The 23,694-nt window shown below is 37.7% G+C and overlaps 1 protein-coding gene across 1 annotated transcript in view; it reads right to left on the bottom strand.

Annotated features, from left to right (window-relative positions):
- The window catches only part of NRK (Nik related kinase), a 149,605-nt gene that overhangs the window by 69,811 nt on the left and 56,100 nt on the right, over nt 1-23,694 (bottom strand). Inside the window, 5 exon segments of the mRNA XM_045570464.1 lie at nt 7-137; nt 7,248-7,338; nt 8,698-8,808; nt 10,487-10,612; nt 22,676-22,747. Of these exon segments, the coding sequence (XP_045426420.1) occupies nt 7-137; nt 7,248-7,338; nt 8,698-8,808; nt 10,487-10,612; nt 22,676-22,747 (531 nt within the window).

Here is a 23,694-nt window from a genome sequence, read left to right as displayed (position 1 = left end):
ACTTACTCTGTAATCATAGGAGCGCCTAGGGTCCTCATCACAGTCAATCACTTCAGGTGCCATCCAGTATGGTGTCCCAATGAAGCTATTTCTCCTACCATTAGTTCTGCTCACCTGGGCACTCACTCCAAAATCCACTGAAAAATCCAGCATATGTCAAAATAATTGATCAGTAACAAAAAACTCAATAAGTTATTGCTTTAACTTAAAAAGAAAATACAAAAGCCACAATGGATAACAGATTTTTATCCCAGCTCAGAAAACCTTACCATGAGGTTTATTTCAGTGATAATATGAAATAGGATTTTTATGCTATTTATATTGTAAAGAGACTCAGCAGTGCTATTATAAATCTACAGTAGGTTTCGCTGAATGTTTTCCATGAATATTAAAAATAATGTTCCATCAGTATACCCTAACCTCTGAAGTGATAACACAGGTAGTGTTTGGACATGTCACCAAGCTGGAGGAAGATAAGCACTATTAGCAATATATAAGAAATCTAAAACCTAGTACTATTTTATTAGGAGGCCTCATTATGATATTAGATATTCCTATCACACTAATAAAGAAAAATGAGTTTTCTGCTACTTTAAGTTATTCTGCTAATTTAAATTATTCTACAGATCTTCTGAATCAGATGCAAATATTTACTGTAGTAAATATAGCTTAGCTTAGACTAAGAGAGTTCAGTCTTCTATTCATCTGTGGGATACATTATATGAAAGTATTTAGTATGGTATCCTCAGAAACAAAGAAACAAAAAAAGGCTAGAGTAGACTGGGGTTTTAGTGGAGAACAAATAATACAGGGATAAAAAAAATGAAGTAGATTTTCTAATTTAGAATAGTTTCCAGTAATCAAGAGGTTGGAGAAAACATGGAATGAAAAGTAGTTTGAAAAAATTAGAAAAATTAAAAAATTAAAAACGTAAGCATTTAAGCCAGTCTTTAAGGATCTAATAAGAACAACAATAAAAAGTATATAATATGTTATATTAAATTCATTATGCACAATATCATTATCTAAATTATTTTAGTGAATAAGTTAAAGCAGAGCTCAGCACCTAACTATCCATGAGGACCAATTTTAAGGGCCAGGAAATATCTATGAAAACTCTAACTGATATAAGACATTCAGGGAATAAAATAAAAGGAGAAAAGAAGAGAAGAAAGAGTGACCAATGGAATAAAAGGGGTGGGGGGGGAAGAAAAGCTGAAAATGAAAGTAAACATCAGACTTTAAGAGTAGTATAATTTAAACTGTTCTGTAATGATTTAGTAACTAGAATATGAGGGTTACTGATGAATTTTATTTATAATACAAACACTTTCCAGTCTCTATCTTTTCTGGGACTACATTTGGCAGTCATTAGTTTTGTCCTTCTTAGAAAATGTCCCTTGAGACTCTGCTCTATCCAATTTGTAGCCCCATCCAAGCTCTTTTATAGTAGCTTTTTGATATGAATGGTCTGTCCTGGCTCAGGCTTCAGGCTTTGCTAAAAATCTCTCAGACAAGACTCCGCCCCATCCAAGCGGAGCACAGAGGTCCTTCCAGTGGCTAGCTTCCTTGTGCGCTGCCAATAGGACTCTCTTAGGGAGGGGCAGACAGGAATCTAAAGCTTGTCTACAACCAATTGTGCGGGATTCAAAAAGCTTGTCTGTGCCACTCCGAGACTCCGCCCCATTCAAGTGGAATACAGAAACCTTCCTAGATGAGACACTTCTGATCCTCATAGCCAATTGGCTTGGAGATCAATGCTTCCCAGTGATACCAACAACAAGCAAGGCTTAACAACAAGACTGCACACACAGCCCACAAAGGGCTACACCAAGATTGTCCACCTCAGGTAACTGGGAGGCTGACTCACTGAACAATATAGGACACCTTAGCACACAAAACCACCCTACCAACTCAGGGAAGCTGTGAAAATGCCAAGACAAGGAAATAGATCACAAACAAAAGAAATGGAGGAAAAGAAGAGACTGGATATAGAGTTCAAAACCATGCTTATAAGGTTTTTCAAGAATTTCCTTGAAAAGGTCGATAAGACCTATGAGGAGATGAAAAGGGATCAACAAGAACTAATAAGGGATCAACAAGAAATAAAGAATACATTGTCTGAAATAAAAAATATTATATAGAGTCCTAAAAACAGAATGGAAGATTGCAAGAATCAAGTCAAAGATTTGGAACATAAAGAGCCAGAAGACACTTCTCTGCAGATGCAAGAAGACAAGAGAATCCAGAAAATTGAAGATAATGTAAGAAACCTCTGGGACAACTTTAAGCGAACCAACATCAGAATTATGGGGGTCCCAGAAGATGAGAGAGAGCAAGATATAGAAAACATACTGAATGAAACAGTGACAGAAAACTTCCCCCACCTGGGGAAAGAATTAGACTTACAAGTCCAGGAAGTGCACAGAGCTCCAAACAAAAGGAATCCAAAGAAGACCACACCAAGACACATCATAATTAAAATCCCAAGAGCAAAAGACAAAGAGAGAATATTAAAAGCAGCAAGAGAAAAGCAGGTAGTTACCTATAAAGGAGCACCCATACGATTGTCAGCTGATTTCTCAACAGAAACCATGCAGGCCAGACAGGAATGGCAAGAAGTATTCAAGGTGATCAATAGCAAGAACCTACAGCCAAAAATAATCTACCCAGCAAAGCTATCACTCAGAATCAAAGGCCAGATAAAGAGCTTCACTAATAAAGAAAAAATAAATAAAATAAAAATAAAAATAAAGCTAAAGGAGTTCATCACCGCCAAACCAGAATTATATGGATTGCTGAAGGGGGTTCTTTCAGAAGAGAAAGTAAAGATTAAAAACTATGAACAACAAATATGTAACTATCAACAAGTGAATCTAAAAAATCTCATGAACAATATTAACTGGTGAATATAATAGTATCAGAGGTATGGAAGGGGAGTGAACTGATGATTCTCAGGGAAAAGAGGAGAGGGGGGTATGGGAAGAGACTGAACATAAACTGTACACCTATGGATGAGGACAAGGGGGGGTGGGGAAAGGGTAGAGGGTGGGGTGGGAACCTGGTGGAGGGGAGCAATGGAGGAGGGGCAGAAATGGGGAACATTTGTAATAATATGAACAATAAAGATTTATTTTAAAAAAATCTCTCAAACCAGCTGCAGATGGTGACAGTGTGCTTCAAACCTATCAATAAAAGGAACAAGACCCTGCACTAGCACCAGCACTATCCTGCCTTGCTTCACTGGGAACCTCCAAGCCCAGTACAAATAGCAAATAGCAGCCATCTGCAGATTTTTCTGTAGTTTCTGTCAGGTGGCCCCAGGCAGTGTCTGGAGGCCCTAGAGCCAGTGCACCTGGTGGACAGCTTTAGACCACAGCAGATTATAGCTCTACACATCCACAAGTGACACACTGAAGGGGCAGACTTAGTGAGCACCAAAGCCTCACTGAAGCAAGTCCTACTCTATAGGGTTGTCTCCTGAATATCAGTTCTTCCATTGTAGTTGCAGCTGGTATTCACAGCCAATTGGCCTGGAGGCCAATTCCTTCCACTGAAACCAACAGCAATCAATGCTTAATTACAACAAGACTGTGCACACAGCACATACAAGGGTGTACCTAAAGTGCCTAGCTCAGATGGCCCTGGCAATGGAGGAAGCCAAGCTTCCTGCCAGCCCTGGCCAGTCCTGGACTCCACTCAAGGCTACAAAGTTTCAATTATAGAAAATAAATAAATCCTAGATACTTGCTTAAAGCTGGCCCTGGCCTCCATTCAAGGAGGTGTTAAAAAAAATGAAAAAGAGAAAAAGGAGGGGCTGGGACCTTGGGTTGCTGGGGTGGGGTGGGGGTTCTCAGGCCAGAATAAGATGGCAGGGGCCACTGGGGGTAAGCAGACCAGCAGTCGGGCCAGTTGGGGGTGAGCAGGCCATCAGTGGGGGTCAGTCAGAGGTGATCAGGACAGCAGGGGGGCAGTTTGGAATGAGCAGGCCAGAAGGGGGGCAATTATAGGTGAGCAGGCCAGTGGGAAGGGAAAGTGGGGGTGAGCAGGCCAGCAGAGGAGGCAGTTGGTGGTGAGCAGGCTGACACGGGGGGGGCAGTTGGAGCAAGCAGGTTGGCATGCAGGTGGTTAGGGGCAATCAGGCAGATAGGCAGGCAGGTGAGCAGCTGGAGCCAGCAGTCCTGGATAGTGAGAGGGATGTCCAACTGCCAGTTTAGGCCTGATCCCTGTAAAACAGCAGTAGGATATCCTTTGAGTGGTCCCAGATTGGAGAGGGTGCAGGCTGGGCTGAGGAACACCTCCCACAAACACCATGCACAAATTTCATGCACTGGGCCACTAGTAAAGAATAATTTATAGGAATTCAGTAAAGTAGAAGATTATGAATAATAAATCAATTATTTTTTTATATGAGGAAGCAAAAAAAATAGCAACCAACAACAACACCCAATCAGAAGAGCAAAAAGAAAAATAATTCCCAAATATGAAGATAGTAAGGAGCCTTTGGGACAGCTTCAAGTGTACCAACATTCACAATATGGGTGTGCCAGAAGGAGAAGAGAGAGAGAAAAAAATATTGAAAACTTATTTGAAAAATAATGGCAGAAAATTTTCCCTACTTGGTGAAAAAAAATAGACTTACAAGTTCAGGAAGCCCAGAGAGTCCCAGACAAGAGGAACCCAAAGAGTCCCACACCAAGGCACATTAAAATTAAAATGACACAGGTTAAAGACAAAAAGAGAATATTAAAAGCAGCAAGAGAAAAGCAGTTAATTACCTACAAGGAAGCACCCATATGACTGTCATCTGATTTCTCAATAGAAACTTTGCTGGCCAAAAGAGAGTGGCAAAAAATATTCAAAGTGATGAACAATAAGTACCGAGAATAAAGATTACCTAGTCAAACTATAATTTAGAATTGAGGGTCTGATAAAGAGCTTCATAAATAAGAAAAAGCTAAAGGAGCTCATCACCACCAAATAAATATTACATAAAATGTTGAAGGGTATTCTTTAAGAAGAAGAAGGAATAAAAAATAGGAACAATCAAATGGCAACAAATACATATCTATCAACATTTGAAACTAAAAATAAAAATAAACAAGAAATATAGTGAAGAAAATAAACTGGTGAATAAAATAGAATCAGAGGCATGGAAGCATAATACAGAATGATGAATCTCAGAAGGAAGGAGGGAGAGAGGGTAGTGAGAGATTAACTAAAGATCTTACCTATAGACATAGACAGTGGGGCTTTGAAGGGGTGAGGCAGGAACCAGATGGAGGGAGACAATGCAGGGGGGGGGATAATTATCTCAACAATAAATATTTTTTAAAGAAAATGTTCCTTAAAAATATGCTGGAATCCTGTCCAGTTACTCAGTGGTTAGAACGTCCACCTGCAGTTTGAAGGGTCTCAGGTTTGATACTTGGCCCAGGGCATATATCTTGGTTGTAGGTTCTATCTCCTTCCCTGGTCAGGGCATTTGTGGGAGACAACAAATTGATGTATCTGTCTCATTTCTCTCTCTCTCTCTCTCTCTCTCTCTCTCTCTCTCTCTCTCTCTCCCTCCCTCCCTCCCCACCCCCTTCACTCTCTCAAAAAATCAAAGGAAAAATATTATTTGGTGAGGATTACAAAATATTTTGGAATATTATAAATCTAAAATCACATGTATAAGGGTCATGTATGAAAAAATTCAAATTAATTTTAATTCAACTTTTCAAGGTCTCTCCCTCAAAGTAAATGAACTTTAGTGCACAGGATTTGTGACGGATTTTTTCACTTACTGGTATTTACAATCCACTGTGTTGTAAATGGTAGGAATGGTCAGCAACCTGATTCAAATATATAAATATATGAGAGTTCTGCCACATGTAAACATAATATGTAGCCTTCTGACTATCAATCTTTTACATTTGAATTTGAGATTCACATTCCCTTCATGTATTTAACACAGCATCTAAAAATTGTGTTTCTAGTTTTGTAGCTTTTAGACATAAAAGACATAAAATATTCTCTTAAATTATTTTTCAATTATTTTAGGAACAATTCCCTCATGATTCTTCTATAAATATTTAGTGAAAAACATTCTCAGTAAATGAATAAAATCTCTACTCTGGTTGTTTAGCCAAAAAAAAAAAAAAAAAAAAAAAATGGGGACTATCTCAAGGTCATGCTGGAGACAAGGTATGTGAGAAATGATATAATTAAAAAATAATATAGGATCTGATACCAGTGATTTATGTTCTATATCAATTATCTTCCATTATACAATATTGACATTATTTATATGATAATACTTAAAATCAAACAAAAATAATTATTTTAAACTTTAGAGGATGTAATATATTGTTCCTTATGTGCCTGTAAGAAAAACTGTGTGGTTATTTTCAAATGAATCATGGCATTCTGAGCCCTGGAATAGAAAGTCAGGGACTTTCTGCTATTTTGATTTCTAATTCTAAATTTGATTTAGATAATACTGGAGCATCTTTTCTAATTGATATCCATTTTTAAAATATTTTTGCTTAGGTAATTTAAAAAATCATTGTTATTCTTTGGAAACTATGGCTCTGTATTGTGGAAGAAATGTTTTATTGCTTGACCCCTGCCCATGCACAGAAACTTGCAAATAGTACATAATCAATTTGATTGTTGAAATAAATATAACAGCTAGGTCTAATAAAGGTAAAACAATGACCAAAATGTAAATTTCCCATTATAATTTAAGTTTGTCTTATCTACACTGAGTGGCCTGATTATTATGATCTCAGAATGCATAATAATTTCACCACTCAGTGTATTTGTATCTCAAATGGTTACTAAAAGAATTCTAGACATTTGCTGGAGATCAACCACCTACTATTTGCCTTGAGCTTTCTATCAGCCAGTATAAAGGGGAAATCTGATCATGTGCACAATTTATAGTATCTTTGATATCAAACAAATGAGGTACTTAAGAGAAGTACACTGAGTGTCCAGATTATTATGCATTCAGAGATTATAATAATCTGGCTGCTCTGTGTACATGATGTCAGAGAAGCAGTTAAGTGCATCTTTGTCTTACCCTACCTCCCTTCCAAACAAATTTTCAAATTTCTACTGGTTTTGCAGGCAGGAAAGACACAGCCTAAACAAGTAAATTATATTGTTAGGAACATGACAGGACACACAATTATTTCAAAGGACTTTTCTCCATTAAAATATTTTGGGCCTCATTTAAGGTATTGTAATAATAAACTTACCTAGCTTTACTTCAGCATTATGAGTCAATAGCACATTCTGACCTTTGATGTCTCGATGAATTACACGGTGTGCATGAAGATGAGCTAAGCCCTGCATATAATATATTTATTTTTAAAAAGGCACATCAGTATATATATTTTCTTTTTTTTTCATACAATGTTCTTAATATCTTTGGACAAACTTTTGGGAATAAAAATGGCACAGATTTTCAATTTTTCAGACAAAATTATTTCATTTGATTGGAATTACTATAACCAGTTCCCAGAAATACTATTTTTGACTATTAGAAAAGGAAAATCAATCAGGACACCCAAGAAAGAAAGAGAACATCAAAAAGTAGTATTTGCGTATACACTGTATCATTTACCTTCCTTTCTAGCCTTCATATTTCAAACAAACCATAAGAGTGAAGGCCTGAACATCTTATAATTGTAGTTCAGACATTGTTTTGCTCTATTCCTACCATTTGTTTAGTCAAAAATATTTTCTAGTCAGCCTTGAAGGCTGAAAATTTGGAAGAATATAAAAATTCATTTTAAAGCATTTACAATTTGTATTGGCTTACTATGCTGGCTCCTCTGAAATTAACCCATGACTTGGCTAACACATGACCTGGCTTCAGTGATATTATTCCAGATACTAACTGGGGATTAATAATAGAAGTAATAGTAAAAACATGAAATAAATTATTAAATTCTCACGGCAACCCTTTGAGGAAGGTGCTAATATTACCCCGTTATAGATGAGAAAGGTGAGATTTGAAGAAATTAAGTAATTGACTCAAGGACACACAGCTAATAACCCAGAATTTAAACTCTATCTACATTTTCATTCTTAACTATTTACACTATTACCACAAGTAATGAGAGGAAGAACATTTTAACTTTGTATCAGTGATGCTGTTTAATATTTTCTTGGGTGTTCCCTACACCACAAGGAAAATTTTGAATTTGGTAGATCAAGATTGCCATTTTCATTCAATTTTGTATTCAAAATAAAGTTTTAGAATTGGGCTTTATTAAAAGAGGGTATCTGTCTGCAAAATGATTTGGGGAAATTTTGTAAAACACTACCTTCGACCTCACCTTTATCTTAATCTTTAATAACAGTTCTATGCTTTAAAATAACTCTAAAATCATAATAACATAACAAATATTCCATGTGGTTATGACCATGATCCATTGAGCACAATAGCTTAAATTTGACATAGCTATTAAAGGTCAAGATTTGGAAGACTCTGCTTACAAATCTTGTGATCTACATTAAAGTTTAAGGACATCACCTGAAAATCTGCTTTCTCTAAACCTTTTAGGTCTTTTTTTGGTATTCTGATTCAGAGGTCATGCTTATAATTCTTAAACCAACCTATAGGAACAATACAAGGTACATTGTATATATTACTCCCAGGTATATTTAAGGCCAGTAGACAGTAATTATATAAAGACGCACCTGAAGTATTTCTCGGCAGATATAAGCAATCCAATATTCTTTCAAACTCTGATTTCTGGTCATTCTAACTACATCAGTAACTGAGCCTGCTGCACATAATTCCATCACCATCTGCAGTGAAGCCAGCAAAGTATCAAGGATTAGAAAGTAATTATGTGAAAATATCTGGATAGTTTTCGTCCATATGACTTGCATTTATGTATAATGTTTAGAGATTAAGACACTGCAAAGATAGGCTCAATTGTCTGGTGGAATACTCCAATGGCTAGTGGAATTATAAACAGTTAAAAAATGTGTCAAAGCTTTATCTACTCATCTACTGACGGGCACTTGGGTTTTTTCCTAATCTTGGCTATTGTAAATAACGCTACAATGAACACAGTGGTGCATATATTGTTTCAGGTCTCTTCATTTATATTCCCAGAAGTGGAATCACTGGATCATAAGGCAGTTTCATTTTTAATTTTTTGAGGTAGCTCCATACTGCATTCCACAATGGCTATACCAATCTGCATTCCCTCCAACAGTTCACAAAGGTTCTCTTTTCTATACATCCTTGCTAACACTTTTGTTGTTGGTATTGTTGGTGTTGAATTAGTGATGATAACCATTCTGATAGTTGTGAGATGAAATCTCATTGTGATTTTAATTTTAATTTCTCTAATGATCAGTGACATTGAGCATCTTTTCATGTCTTTTAGCCATCTCTAGGTCTTCTTTGGAGAAGTGTCTATTTAGGAACTTTGCCCATATTTTAATTAGATTTTTGGATTTTTGGTTTTGAGTTGTATAAGTTCTTTATCAGTAGATGAGTGGATTAAAAAAATCTGTGGTACATTTACACAGTGGAAATCTTATCTTTTATGACAGCATGAATGGACCTAGAGAGTATTATACTAAGTGAAATAAGCCAGTCAAGGAAGACAATTACCATATGATTTCACTTATATGTGGAATTAAATGGGGGGGAAAAAACACACTAACAAATGAAATAGAAACAGACTCATAGATACAGAGAATAGACTGAACTGTCAGAGAGGAGGGCTTGGGGAGGGACAGTATGAGTAAATTGGTGAAAGGACAAAGCAAAGAAAAAAAACTCATAGACACAGACAACAGTATGGTAATTACCAGAGGGAGAAGGGGCTATGGGAGGTAGAAGAGGATATAAGGGGAATAAATGATGATGGAAATAAACTTGACTTGGGGTGGTGAACACACAACACAATACACAGCTGCTGTGTTATAGAATTGTACACCTGAAACCTATATAGTTTTATTAGCCAATGTCACTCCAGTAAATTCAATAAAATTAAAAAAAAAAAAAACTGTTGGAAAGCCTGATCAGGGCACATGCCTGGGTTGTGGGCTTGATCCCAGGTAGGGATCCTCACAGAAGGCAGCCGATCAATTATTCTCTCTCATCATTGATGTTTCTATCTCTCTCTGCCTTCCTCTCTGAAATCAATAAAAATATTTTAAAAATATAAATATCTAGAAAAGGAAGGAAACAGGTACCACACCAGGTATATTTAATCAGGAGGTAGGATTTGAGCTAAGCCTTAAAGTAGAGGTAGTGTTTGGAGATACTCCAAACGAAGAATATTTAATTTATTGAAAACAGAATGAATACATGCCTTTAAAAGAAACTTGTGTAGGGAACAAACCTGACTGATAGTTTGAATGAAACAAAAACTGTTTTGGTTGTGTGGTATCTCAGCTTATGAAATTGTGTGTCCTCAAGCATGACCTGGTATTATAGAATAAGATGAATGTAATTAATACATACCCAAAGTTGGTGCCTCTGGCCAGCAGGGCTCAGCTTGAAAAATGCACCATAGAAGGACACAATGTTTTTGTGGAAAGAGTACTTCTTCAAAAGGTTGAGTTCAGTCCTAAGATCCTCTTCCTCATCCTGGAGAATAAGAATAGAGAGTAAATTCCTAAGCTACCCCATTCAATGACTGTGAGAATCTAAACTACAGTAAATCAAAGGAGAATCCTGTGGCATCCATTATACCATAAAGAAATTTATAGTAAAATTTTATCTAGAATTGTCAGAGAATGGAGATCTTTGGTGAACTGGGAATTTTGGAGAAAATAAAGTTTAAAGATGCTTCAATTCAATGGTTCTTAAAATGGGATCCTGGAACCAGCAGCAGCGCCACTATATAAAGCTTTAACTGAAGTGAATAATTACAGAGTTATTTGTTTGAACAGTTTTATTGAGCTACTAGAGGCTCAGTGCATGAGATTCATGCAGGACGGTTGGGGGGGGGGGTGGTGGAGGGTTCCCTCAGCCTGGCCTGCACCCTCTTACAATCTGGGACCCCTCAGGGGATGTCCCACTGATGGTTTAGGCCTGATCCTATAGAATCAGCATAAACTGGCAGTTGACATCCCTCTCACAATCTGGGACCACTGGCTCCTAAATGTTCACCTGCCTGCGGGCCTGATTGCCCCTAATCCCTCTGCCTGTCTGTCTGATGTTCCCTGACTTTCTCTGCCTGCATGCCTGATCATCCCTAACCACTCGCCTGCCTGCCTGATTGCCCCTAGCCACCTCTGTCTCGGCCCCCACTGCAGTGGCTTCATCTGGAAGGACGTCTGGAAGGTCATTTGGCTGTCCAGTCTAATTACCATATTATGCTTTTATTATGATAATTTATATATCATACAACTCATTCATTTAAAGCACACATGTCAAACACAAGGCCCGTGGGCCAAATCCGGCCCGCCAGGCCTTGCAATGTGGCCCTCACCGCACTGTCATCACTGCACTCGGCTGCGTTCCATCACAATGATGCGCGGTGACATAGGAGGCTTGTGATCTCGCAGGCCGCCTCGCCAGCCGCCTCGCCAGCCGCCGTACTTGCTGTCTATTACGCATGCGCATAGATAACAAGTCACGCGAGATTCAGGAGGCGTGACCTATAGTCCGGCATCCGATGTGGTTGTGCGGGTGGCAGAGCAGAGGAGAGAGTGAGTGTGCGGGCATAAAAAATACACAGCAGAAGCTGCCAGTTCCTGGCATAAAGTGCAGGCATAAAAATCGCAACAGAATCTGCTATCTGTACCCAGCCAGGCATTTATTGACTGACTTTTTTTTTCTCCACTCCATCTGCCAAATCAAGCTATCCCTGTGCAGTTTTCAACTTTTTCCTTCTAACACAGATTTCCAATAAACTACATCTTTTACTGCCAATATTGATCCCAAAATGTCCAGGAAAAGAAAAGTTGACGGTGAAGGCAGACAATTTAATGACAAATGGGAAAATGAATACATGTTTGTGCTTAGAGAGGGCAAACCAGTGTGTATATTGTGTTATGAGACAGTGTCGGTGATGAAAGAGTAAAATATACGTCGTCATTTTGACACCAAACATAATGTTAAGTATGGCAAATATACTTTGGAAGAAAAGCATAAAATTGTTAAAGAACTAAAAGGCAAACTACAATCACAGCAGCAAATGTTTACAAAGGCTACAGCGAAAAATGATGCTGCAGTGAAAGCAAGCTTTATAGTGGCTGAAGAAATTGCCCGTACTTCAAGGTGTTTTTCAGAGGGTGCCTTTTTGAAGCAATGCATGCTAAAAGTGTGTGAGCAAGTATGCCCAGACCAGATACAGAGTTTTCAAAATGTCAGTTTGTCAAGAAACACCATTGCAGATAGAGTTCAAGAACTCTCAGGAAATCTATCATCACAGCTGGCCGAACAGGCATGCAGTTATCTCGCTTTTTCACTTGCTATCGATGAAAGCACAGACAACACTGATACAGCGCAGCTGTCCATCCTTATACGTGCTACGAAGACCGACCTCTCTGTCACTGAGGAACTTTTGGATGTAGCTGCCATGCATGGGACGATGACTGGTAGAGATATATTTGAGGCTGTGGAGAAATCTATAAATAATTTTAAATTACCCTGGGAAAAGTTGGTGGGGCTAACTACCGATGGCGCACCTTCAATGTGCGGAGAAAAGAAAGGCTTGGTTGGACTAATGAAGGAAAGAATGCAAAAAAGTCACTGCCACACACCCTTGATTACTTATCATTGCATTATCCACCAAGAGGCTATGTGTGGAAAAGTTCTGGACATGAATGACATAATGACCACAGTCATTAAAACTATTAACTTTATACGGGCACGTGGCCTGAATCATCGCCAGTTCCAGCAGTTTTTACAGGAGGTGGGTGCAGAGCATGGAGACGTGCCATACCACACAGAAGTAAGATGGCTGAGCAAGAGCGCAGTCCTCAAAAGATTTTTTGAGCTCAGAGAACAAATTGCTCTTTTCATGGAAAGTAAAGGAAAGCCCTTGCCTGAACTGTCGGATCCCGCCTGGCTATGTGATTTTGCTATGATGTGTGACATATGCGAGCATCTCGCCCAACTGAATCTGAAGGTGCAGGGACGCAAACAAGTCATCAGGAAGATGTCTGACATGATCACAGCATTCCAGCGTAAACTTCAACTATGGAAGTCCCAACTGGAACAGGACAATCTTGCCCACTTTCCCGTTTGTTTGAGTATCTCAACCACTATTTCTGGTACTTTTCCTTGCAGTCGGCTGGCTACCAAAGTTAGCCGTTTACTAAGTGAATTTGAGCGGCGCTTCTCTGTCTTTAGAACACAGCACTCAGGCTTTGACATCTTTGCCAATCCTTTTACAGTTGATGTCAACAATGTGCCCCATCACCTTCAGATGGAGATAATCGGGCTTCAGTCTGACAGTGGCCTGAAATCAAGGTTTCAGGATGTTGAAATTGAGGACTTCTACCCTTTACTGCCCCCTGACTCAATGCCAGAGCTCCGACTTCATGCTGCCCGTATTCTACCCATGTTCGGGAGCACCTATCTTTGTGAACAGATGTTTTCAATAATGAATCTGAACAAAAACAAGCACAGATCACGCATTACTGATGACAACCTCCATGCTGTTTTGCAGGTTGCTACAGCCCAAGAAATAAAACCGAACATTGACTCATTGATCTGGGGAAAACGGTGTCAGACATCTAGCCAGAAAACAAAACAATGAGCATTTTAGGTACATTCCAATATTACTGTTTTGCTTGATACCAATATTACTGTTTTGCTTGATAGCATGTGAGTTGGCTAACAGCACTGTTAAGGAAAAGATTGTTCCACTCATTTTAAATTCACATTTCTGGTTAACATTGTCAGTTTATGACTATTCAGTAAACCATTCGGCCCGCGATTTAGGCTGGATTTTAGATTTTGGCCCCTTCTCTGATTGAGTTCGACACCCCTGATTTAAAGTATAACATTCAATGGTTTTCAATTTTTAACAGAATTATGCAACCATTAACACAATCAATTTAGAATATTTTTATTACTCCCAAAAGGAAACCCCACACCAGTTAGCTATCACCCCTAAATTCCAACACACACACATCTCAGCTTTAAGCAACTATTACATAATTTCTATCTCTGAAGATTTATCCATCCTGAACACTTTACATAAATGACAATCATAAAATATGTGGACTTCTGTGACTAGCTTTTTTCCAAGATTCATTCATGTTATAGCATATATCAGTATTTCACACATTTTATTTTACTATTCATTAAATAAAAACATCTGGGTTTTTTTCCACCCTTTGGCTAATCTGAATAATGCTAATATGAGCATTCATATTGAGTTTTTGTATGGATATGTGTCTTCATTTCTATTTGGTATATACCTAGGAATGAAATTGTTAGGTCAAATGCTAGCTCTATGTTTAACATTTTGGTGAAATGATTAACTGCCACAATGTCTGTAGCATTTTACATTTCCAACAACAATGATTCCAATTTATGCATTTCCTCACAAATATTCATTATTTCTCTTTTATTATTATAAACATCCTAGTGGGTATAAAGTAGTATTTAATTATAGTTCTGATTTGCAAATCCCTGACAATCAATGATGTTAAGATTTTTTTTCATTTGTTTCTTTTTAAAAAAATATATATTTTATTGATTTTTCTTACAGAGAGGAAGGGAGAGGGATAGAGAGCTAGAAACATCGATGAGAGAGAAACATTGACCAGCTGCCTCTTGCACACCCCCTACCGGGTATGTGCCCACAACCAATGTACATGCCCTTGACCGGATCGAACCTGGGACCTTTCAGTCCGCAGACCTACGCTCTACCGCTGAGCCAAACTGGTTTTGGCTCATGTGTTTCTTGACCATTTGTATATGATCTTCAGAGGAATGTCAAATCAAAAAATGTTGTCTCTGTTTTTTAATTGGGTTAATTGTTTTTTTATTATTGAAGTATAAGATTATTTATATATTCTAAATATAAGTATTTTATACCATTTTGTTGATTATCTTTCCCCTTTTTTGATAGTGTACTTTGAGGCACAATTTTTTTTATAAAGTCCAATCTATTGATATATTGTTTTTTTGCTTGTATTTTGGTGCCAAACTAAACATCCATTGCCAAATCTAGGTGTGAAGATTTATCTCAATGTTATCTTTTAAGCATTTTATAGTTTTAGCTCTCTAAACATTTAGGTCTTTGATCTATTTTGACTTAATCTATAATTATAAAAGACTAAGCAATCATCTGACTGTCTGGTAACTATGATGCCCAATGACCACCAGGAAGCCAATGCTCTGACCAGTAACTAAGATGTTTACTGACCACCAGGGGACAGATACTCAACAGAGGAGCTGCAGAACTGTAGACTTAGAATCTGCAGTTCTTGTGTGATGCACTTGGAACCAGAGTGGAGGGAGCCCAATTCCAGGATGGGTCACCTAAGAACAATTTGAGACTTCTTGGGGGATTCTGGAGAGCTGGTTTCAGTCTAATTGCCACAGGCCAGGCTGAGTGACCCCATCTTCCAGAGGGACCCCGTTCACTCCACAGATGCCCTTTGAGCCCCAGTGCTGCCTCACATGCGGCCAGCCAGGGAGTAATCATGAGAAGTTGGCTTTGGGGCCTATCTGGCCTTTCTCACCCAGTTCTACCACGCTGGCCACCTTTTGATTAATTTCATTTCAATGTGCACAAATCCGTGCACTAGGGCACTAGTTTTGATACAAACTAGGACTCAAAATTAATTCATTTACATGTGGATATCCTGTTGTCTCAGCAGTATTTGTTGGAAAGACTATCCTGTCTGCATGAATTGTCATTGTACCCTTATCAAAAATCAGTTTACCTTACCTATATAGAAATAGTTCCATTCTATTGGTTTACTTATACATCTATCCTTTTGCCTATACAACACAGTCATGATTAGTTTGTGTGATTAGTTTTTGATTCATTGCATTTTAAAGGTACTTTAAATGTTTGATCTGTGGTGATCTGTTTTAAAATATACACTTCTAAGTCAATTATTTTCTTTATCAATCATTCCAGTGGTACATATCTGCACCTTTCCTTCTACAAATGGTAACAGTTGGTTGCATATTTCTCCATACATTTTATATACTATCGCAGTAGTTAAAGATGACAGAGGGAGATAAATAGGTAGAGATATAATTTAAATATACACTAAGTGGCCAGATTATTATGATCTCTGAACACATAATAATCTGGCTACTCAGTACACTTCTCTTAAGTACCTCATTTATTTGATATCAAAGATACTATAAATCGTGCACCTGATCAGTTTTCCCCTTTGCACTGACTGATAGAAAGCTCAGAACAAATAGGCGGTTGATCTCCAGCAAACATCTAGAGTACTTTTGGTACCCATATGAGATAAAAATACACTGAGTGGTGAGATTATTATGCATTCGGAGAACATAATAATTTGGCCACTCAGTATGTGTGTGTGTGTGTGTGTGTGTGTGTGTGTGTGTATAATATGATATATATATATATACTTTAATCTAAACAAGCTTATATTAGTCTCACTATTTTGTAGCTTGCATGTTTTACTCAATAACTAAAGAGCATTTTTGTATATCAATAAATATAAATTCACTTTCATTTTATGGATGCATAGAATTGCATAAAATGGAGATATGTGTCTGCCACTCAGGGGGCAGGTCAGGGATAGATATATTGTTTTTAAGGATTGTATATATAGTGATAGTCGATGCAATCTTTTGGGATGAACCTCCAAGGTACAGTACATAATTTCTAAGAGTTATTTCTAGCAGAAAGCATTATGATGTCATCAGAAAAGAGTATCTACACTGGGCATTAGGACACATCAACTTCAGCACTGATAGACAAGAATTGAATACTGTATTAACTTAATCTTCCCAAGGTTCAATTTATTTTCAGAAATATCATGGTAGATGTTAGCCATTACCTAACTTTATTGGATATTAGTAGAACCAAATGAGACAGTATATTTAAAATTCTTTAAATATTTAATGGAAGAATGCTATAAATGCAAGATTTTATGACATAGCATTTTTGTTACTTGACCTTATTTGAATTAGAGTGTTAAAAAAATATATAGCTCTCTCCACTCTTTACCCTAATCTGCAAACATGAGCAAACTTCATTTCCAGCAAATTTGTTATAGTGGAGTGAAATAAGAAGCAAATATGGTTCCCTAATATTCAAGTATGTCTCCTTATACCATGACAACCCAGTAGTTTCCTAACTCTTCTATAACTTTGATTAGCCAGTCTAAAAAAGCTTTTAACTTCTTAATAATTTGAAATCATCACACTTTTGTGTATACACGTGTAATGCACTAGAGAAAAATATCTTAAATTATTAACTTAAGGAAGTACTTAAATTTTGGGGAATTTTCAATGAACATATCATTGTTTTATGCATTTAGGTATCATAGTCCTAACTTAAAGGAACTTAAAAACAGGAAAATAAGATTCCCATACATGAATGACATAACCATTAATGAATACAAAATAGAGCATAATGAAGTTGAGGGTAATATGAAATGATTCAGGAAGTCATTCTGCACTTGACAAATGGACCACAACTGGGTCCTTTAAATCTTTATTAACTCTAATTTTCATTTGGTTATAATTTTAAAAGCTCTCTTACTATATATATAAAAGTTCAATTTTATAGGAGCTCTTCATGAATACTCTTATTGTACAAAGTGAAATATATTAATAGTATATAAAATAAGGAAGACTTTTAAATTAATGATAGAGTTAAGTTCCTCTTCTGAAATCCAGTGAAAAAGGATATCATTGACTTATTTGAGGCAATCAATTAGAAAAGGGCCAATTGGCACAAAAAGCAATTAAAGCTTAATCTCTAACTATCTTTACTTCTCTTCAGAATTTCCATCAATTACCTTGACTTATTGATTTGGGTTAGGGGAAAAATACATCTTTTCTTTTTTCTAAAATGAATATTCAGTCATTTATTTTTTCTTCCTTCTTGACTTATTCTCTAAGACCAAGTAGAAAAGATGAGCAATTAGGTTTTCTCTATTTAGCTAAATTGTGGCTCTGGCTTAAAATATTTATGAAATAAATATAAGGCAAAACTAGGTTTTCAGTATCCCCAAGTATTCATAATATATTTTGTAAAAAAAAAAAAAAAAAAAAAGGTGTGAAATGGCAGGCAGTAGCAGGACATTCATTAGCATTTCTCTGTGATTTTCCACTGGATTTACCAAAAAACATTAAACTACTAGAGAACAAATCTAGGTGCCTATTTGTCTTTAGGAAAAGCAGGTGGAGCCTGATTTATCCAGTTGGAACTCTTTGTATTAATCTTACATAATAAAAGAGTAATATGCAAATTAACCCCTCTGTTACACCAACAAAACCATGCCCACCAGCCAATCAGAGCGAGTATGAAAATTAAGATGGCTGCAGCCACAGAGAACAGTTGCCAGGCTTGGGTTTCCCCAGCAATAGGAGAAGCCAAGCTTTCCACACACTGTGGTTGGCCTAGGCCTCCACTCAAGGATACAAAGTTTCAATTATAGAAGATAAATTCCAAGAAAAATGGCAGCAGCCAAGGAGCTGGAGAGAACAGGCTAGGGTTGCCCCCAGCAATGGAGGAAGTCAAGCTTTCCACCTGCCCTGGCTGGCCTAGGCCTCCACTCAAGGATACAAAATTTCAATTATAGAAGGTAAACAAATTCAAACAGAAATGGCTGCCAGCCATGAAACAAGCAGGAGGTTTGGCTCCGCTCCAGGCTACAAAGTTTCAATTGTTGAAGGTAAATAAATTCCAGATACCAGGGCCTCTGCTTGGGTTGCTGGGGGGCATGGCTGGCCTGCAAACTACCACAGGCCCCTTGCCCAGGCTGCCCCACACTCCAAGGGAACCACCATCCTGATTCGGGACACCCTTCAGTTCAAACCAGCTGGTTCCCACCCATGCACCAAGCCTCTATCCCATCTAATAAAAGAGTAATATGCAGATTGACCATCACTCTAACACACAAGATGGCTGCCCCCATGTGGTCAAAGATCCTGCCCCTATGTGGACACAAGATGGCCAGCAGGAGAGGTCAGTTAGGAGGCACCAGGCCTTCAAGGGAGGGCAGTTGAGAGGGACGAGGTCTGCAAGGGATGGCAGTTGGAGGTGATCAACTCTGCAGGGGAGGGCAGTTAGGGGTAGCCAGGCTGGCAGAGGAGGGAAGTTTGGGGCAAACAGGCTGGCAGGGGAGCAGTTAAGCATCCATAAGGCTGGCATGGGAGTGGTTAGGGTGTAATCAGGCTGGCAGGCAGAAGTGGTTAGGGGCTATTAGGAAGGAGGGCAGGAGAGCAGTTGGGAGCCAGCAGTCCTGAATTATGAGAGGAATGTCCGACTGCCCGTTTAGACCCAGTAGGATCAGGTCTAAACAGGTATTTGAACATCCCTCAGTTGGTCCCAGATTGGAAAGGGTACAGGCTGGGCTGAGGAACATGCCCCCCCCCCTCCCCCGTGCACGAATTTCATGCACCAGTCCTCTAGTTGTATTATAAAGGCATGAAAAAATAAAACAATCAACTTGTACCGTGAGAATCCTATGGAAGTTCAAGTTCCAGTCTCATCTCATCCTCTAATAATATCCTTTCTATTTCCCTTTACCTTTTTTTTTTTGCAAAGCTAAAAGTCAATCTTGTGGCTTTTATTCTTCCCATGTAATAACCTTAAAATTTCTGCTTCATGAGAGACAAATGAATCAGTCCATAGTAAGTTTCTTTCTGGGCCAACAGTTTTTCTGAATCATTTGCCTCTCAGCATAACCATTATGGCTGGTCTCATTTTTTGTCCTTATAAGTGTATTTCTAATATCACATGAGCACACTCATCTAGGGGAAAGTATCTCAGAGGGAAAGTAGGGGAGGGTGGGGATAAGGGAGAGAGATCAACCAAAGGACTTATGTGCATGCATATGAGCCTAACCAGTGTTCATGGACAACAGGGGAATGGGGGAACGTGTGGGGAAGGGTTTGAAATGGGAATGGGGGGGATGAGGACAAATATGTGATAACTTAATCAATAAAGTAATTTAAATAATTTTTTAAAAATTTCTGCTTCCTCTCTGATGTGACTCTCCTTTGAAATGATAACAATATCTCCTCTATCACAGAGAAATAAACCACAGGTATTAGCCTATTCTCTATGTACATAGGTATTCTATTCAATAGTTCCTAGTTAGGGACCAGGGGTCTACTAAAAGAAATAAACATTAGTAAAGAGTGCAATAAATAGGAATGAGATGAAGATGCTAGGATAAACAAATGAAGAGCAGGTTAAAGAGAAGCAAGGGCCAGACTGAGTCATTTGAATCGTTTGATAATTTGATATCAAGGAGCTTCCTTTTCTATCTGGGTTACAAAGCCTATGTCCCTAAGCAAGAATAGGATAATGGCTGGGCTCTAGGTAGCTATGTAGTTGCCTTTGACTCTACTTTCTAACCCTGTTTAGAGGTAGGCCAAATATTCTTGTGTCATTTTATCTATGAGGAACTAGAGGCCTAGAAAACAGGTAAGATCACTTTTTTCAAGTAGTTCTTGGCTATTTAGTGGTAGATTTTATATTTAAACTCATTCATGCATTTCACATTTTTTCTATTTCCATAATACCCCGAATGAAAGAGATGGATGTCTGTACAAGTCACAAATTTCTCATCCCAAATGATTCAAGATGACTTAGAGATGCTAACTAGGTTATTAGCTTTTAGTCATTTTTCTTACTAAAATATATAATGAGAGAATCCAAAGTTCCCAACTAAAACTTTTTTTAAGATTGGGTTTCCCACATATATGTTCATTCTCCAAAACAAATAAACCATGATCATATATATTTGGAAAGCATTAGTGCATTTGTCATTCTCTAACAGAGAGTTGAGCTTCTGAGAAACACATAAGTACCTTATAACCATGAGGCAAAGTGGGTAATTTAAAACTCTCACATATTCTAGTAATATGATGCCATAGCATTTCCTGGCTCAGAGCCAACTTATCCCAGAGTGGTCTGAAATCCAGATATTTTTTTAAGAAGAGGCAGTGCAAGAATGTCAAAACTTCCTTTGTAATTTTACCCAATTCTAGAATAAAAATATTTTTCCCCATAGGAAGAATATTAGAGAGGGTTTGGGGAAGATATTTAAAATGTTTATTAACACAAATGTTTTATAAATCCAGAATTGGTCAATTAGATTTTTCATACCTTACATTTTACAACTTCTTCACCTAGCAAAGCATGTTATTATTCAGTACTAATAATTTCATTTGGATATGCTTTGTCTCCTGAGATACATTATAAATAAAACAGGAGCTCACTACTTTCTGGTAGAATCATGAAGCTATTTATCAATATAATTCTACTATAACTAAAAGCATTTTCTAAATGTGATTATGCTAATGGAAAAGGTTATTTTAATGTCCCCAAGAGCATATTTATTAAGACACAAAAGGTTGAAAGTATATGAATACCAGAGAGTTGACTGCAGGGGAGAAATGTAAGAGAAAAAAAAGATATATTGATAAGAACAAGGATTATGATTTTGGCCTACAGAATACTTTGATAGATCACCAAAATCTAAATCACCAATGTCTACTGGAAATTTTTTTCTTTGCCTGATCTTATTCTGGAGTCAGCAAATCAAGACATAGAGACTGTTTTTGAAAGCAGTTAAAAAGCTTTAAGTAGGTAGCATCTCCACAGTCCTTCATGTATTTAAGTACTATGCCAGATATCTGAAGACTTTTAAGCTTGGCAGCTTGTTGTTTTTCTGTCTACTATTGTTCTTACAATTAAAAAGGTAGTCCTTATTTGGCTCATATATATTGCGATGTTTCTTAGAATCATAATAGGGGAAAAGCCTGTCCAAAATACCTTGTAGAAGGTGTGACAAAGGACCTTGCTAAGACCAATTTTAGGCAAAATTTGCTCTTTGTCCAATCATCTCCTTTGTTGCTACTCAGCTGGTGTGTTATATACTTTACTAGAGAACCAGTGCACAAATTTGTGCACCAGTGGGGTTCCTCGGGCTGGCCTGAGTGATGGGGCAAAACCGGCTCTCCAACATCCTCTGAGGAATCCTGGATTGTGAGAGGGCACAGGCCAGACTGAAGAATCCCACCAGTGTACAATCAGGGCTGGGGAGAGACATGGGAAGTGAGCCGGCTGGGAGGGACCATGGGAGGGCTCCAGGGTGTGTCTGGCCCATCTCACTCAGTCCCAATTGGCCAGACCTCAGCAACAAGCTAACCTACCAGTTGGAGTGTCTGCCCCCCTGGTGGTCAGTGCATGTCATAGCGAGCAGTTGAGTGGCCTTACCATATCATTAGCATATTACACTTTTTAGGCTTTTATTATATAGGATGGGTTTACTCTTCTGTAGTTAACAGTTACTTGTTCAAGTAACCATTTATTCTAGGCCCTGCTTTCTGACCAATGCTAGTGTTCAAATATGATGATTGACTCTGTGAAAAGGTATATGTTGTCACTTTCACACAAGAACATTTTAGTGGTGGCCTTCTAAAGATAATACAACACAAAGGGGTTAGTTTAAAGTTGAAATATAAGGAAAGACTACTTGAGGGCTAATGAGGACTTTCAGTACTCACACTGTATCTCCACCCAACAGACTTTTGATATTTATTCACTCTCACTCGCTTTCCTATTTCAGGTAAAGGAGTCTGCAAAACCAAGAAGAAAATACTATTAGAACCACTGGTACACACTGAAAATGATTTACTCTTTAGTACTTTGTGCTCTTAGCTTTATGGAAGAGTAACATATAATCATTCCTCTATCATATTTTGCTAATAGTTTTAACTAAAACATTGTACTCTTATATTTGCAGAAACTTAGCATCAAATTCATAATAACAGATTTAACTGCCTAGGAAAAATATATAATTTGATGTTAACAAAGTGATATTTCCCCTTAAAAACAATGTAATTGACACTATGTATGGGCTGAATATGATTTTTAAATATTTCAAAAGTTAAAGTGTTTAAAAATTAAATGTGTCCGAAACCGGTTTGGCTCAGTGGTAGAGTGTCGGTCTGCAGGCTGAAGGGGTCCCAGGTTTAATTCCGGTCAAGGGCATGTACATCGGTTGCGGGCACATCCCCGGTAGGGGGTGTACAAGAGGCAGCTGGTCGATGTTTCTCTCTCATCGACGTTTCTGGCTCTCTATCTCTCTCCCTTCCTCTCTGTAAGAAATCAATAAAATATATTTTTAAAAAATTAAATGTGGATCAAGGTCTCTTAAGTTAAAATAAGGAAATAAGTACTTTAGGGAGTCTCATTCAAATAGTACTAGATCGATTATTGGAAAGTCAGGTTTGAAGGTCAAAATAAATCCACAAACATTAACATCTCACATTGCTTTGCAAAATTTGACACTTACTGGCAAAACAAAAAAAGCATGCAACTCTTTAAATAGCTTTAACAATTCACTCCCTGTACAAATTACAAAAGAACAGTTTATGGCATAGACAACAGTTTAGTGACTATGTATAGTTTTCAAACATACTATTTGAGAATTTTCCTTCAGGATATATTCAAGTGAAAATTCTTTGACCTTTGCTATGTTCATGCTAATATTATCTTGAGAAAGTAAAGGCACTCATGCTAA

This window comes from Pipistrellus kuhlii, unplaced genomic scaffold (genome assembly GCF_014108245.1).
Source record: "Pipistrellus kuhlii isolate mPipKuh1 unplaced genomic scaffold, mPipKuh1.p scaffold_m20_p_33, whole genome shotgun sequence".
In the NCBI taxonomy this organism is placed as follows: domain Eukaryota; kingdom Metazoa; phylum Chordata; class Mammalia; order Chiroptera; family Vespertilionidae; genus Pipistrellus; species Pipistrellus kuhlii.
Note: the sequence above shows the minus strand (reverse complement) of the source record. Positions and strands in the feature narration are given on the sequence as shown.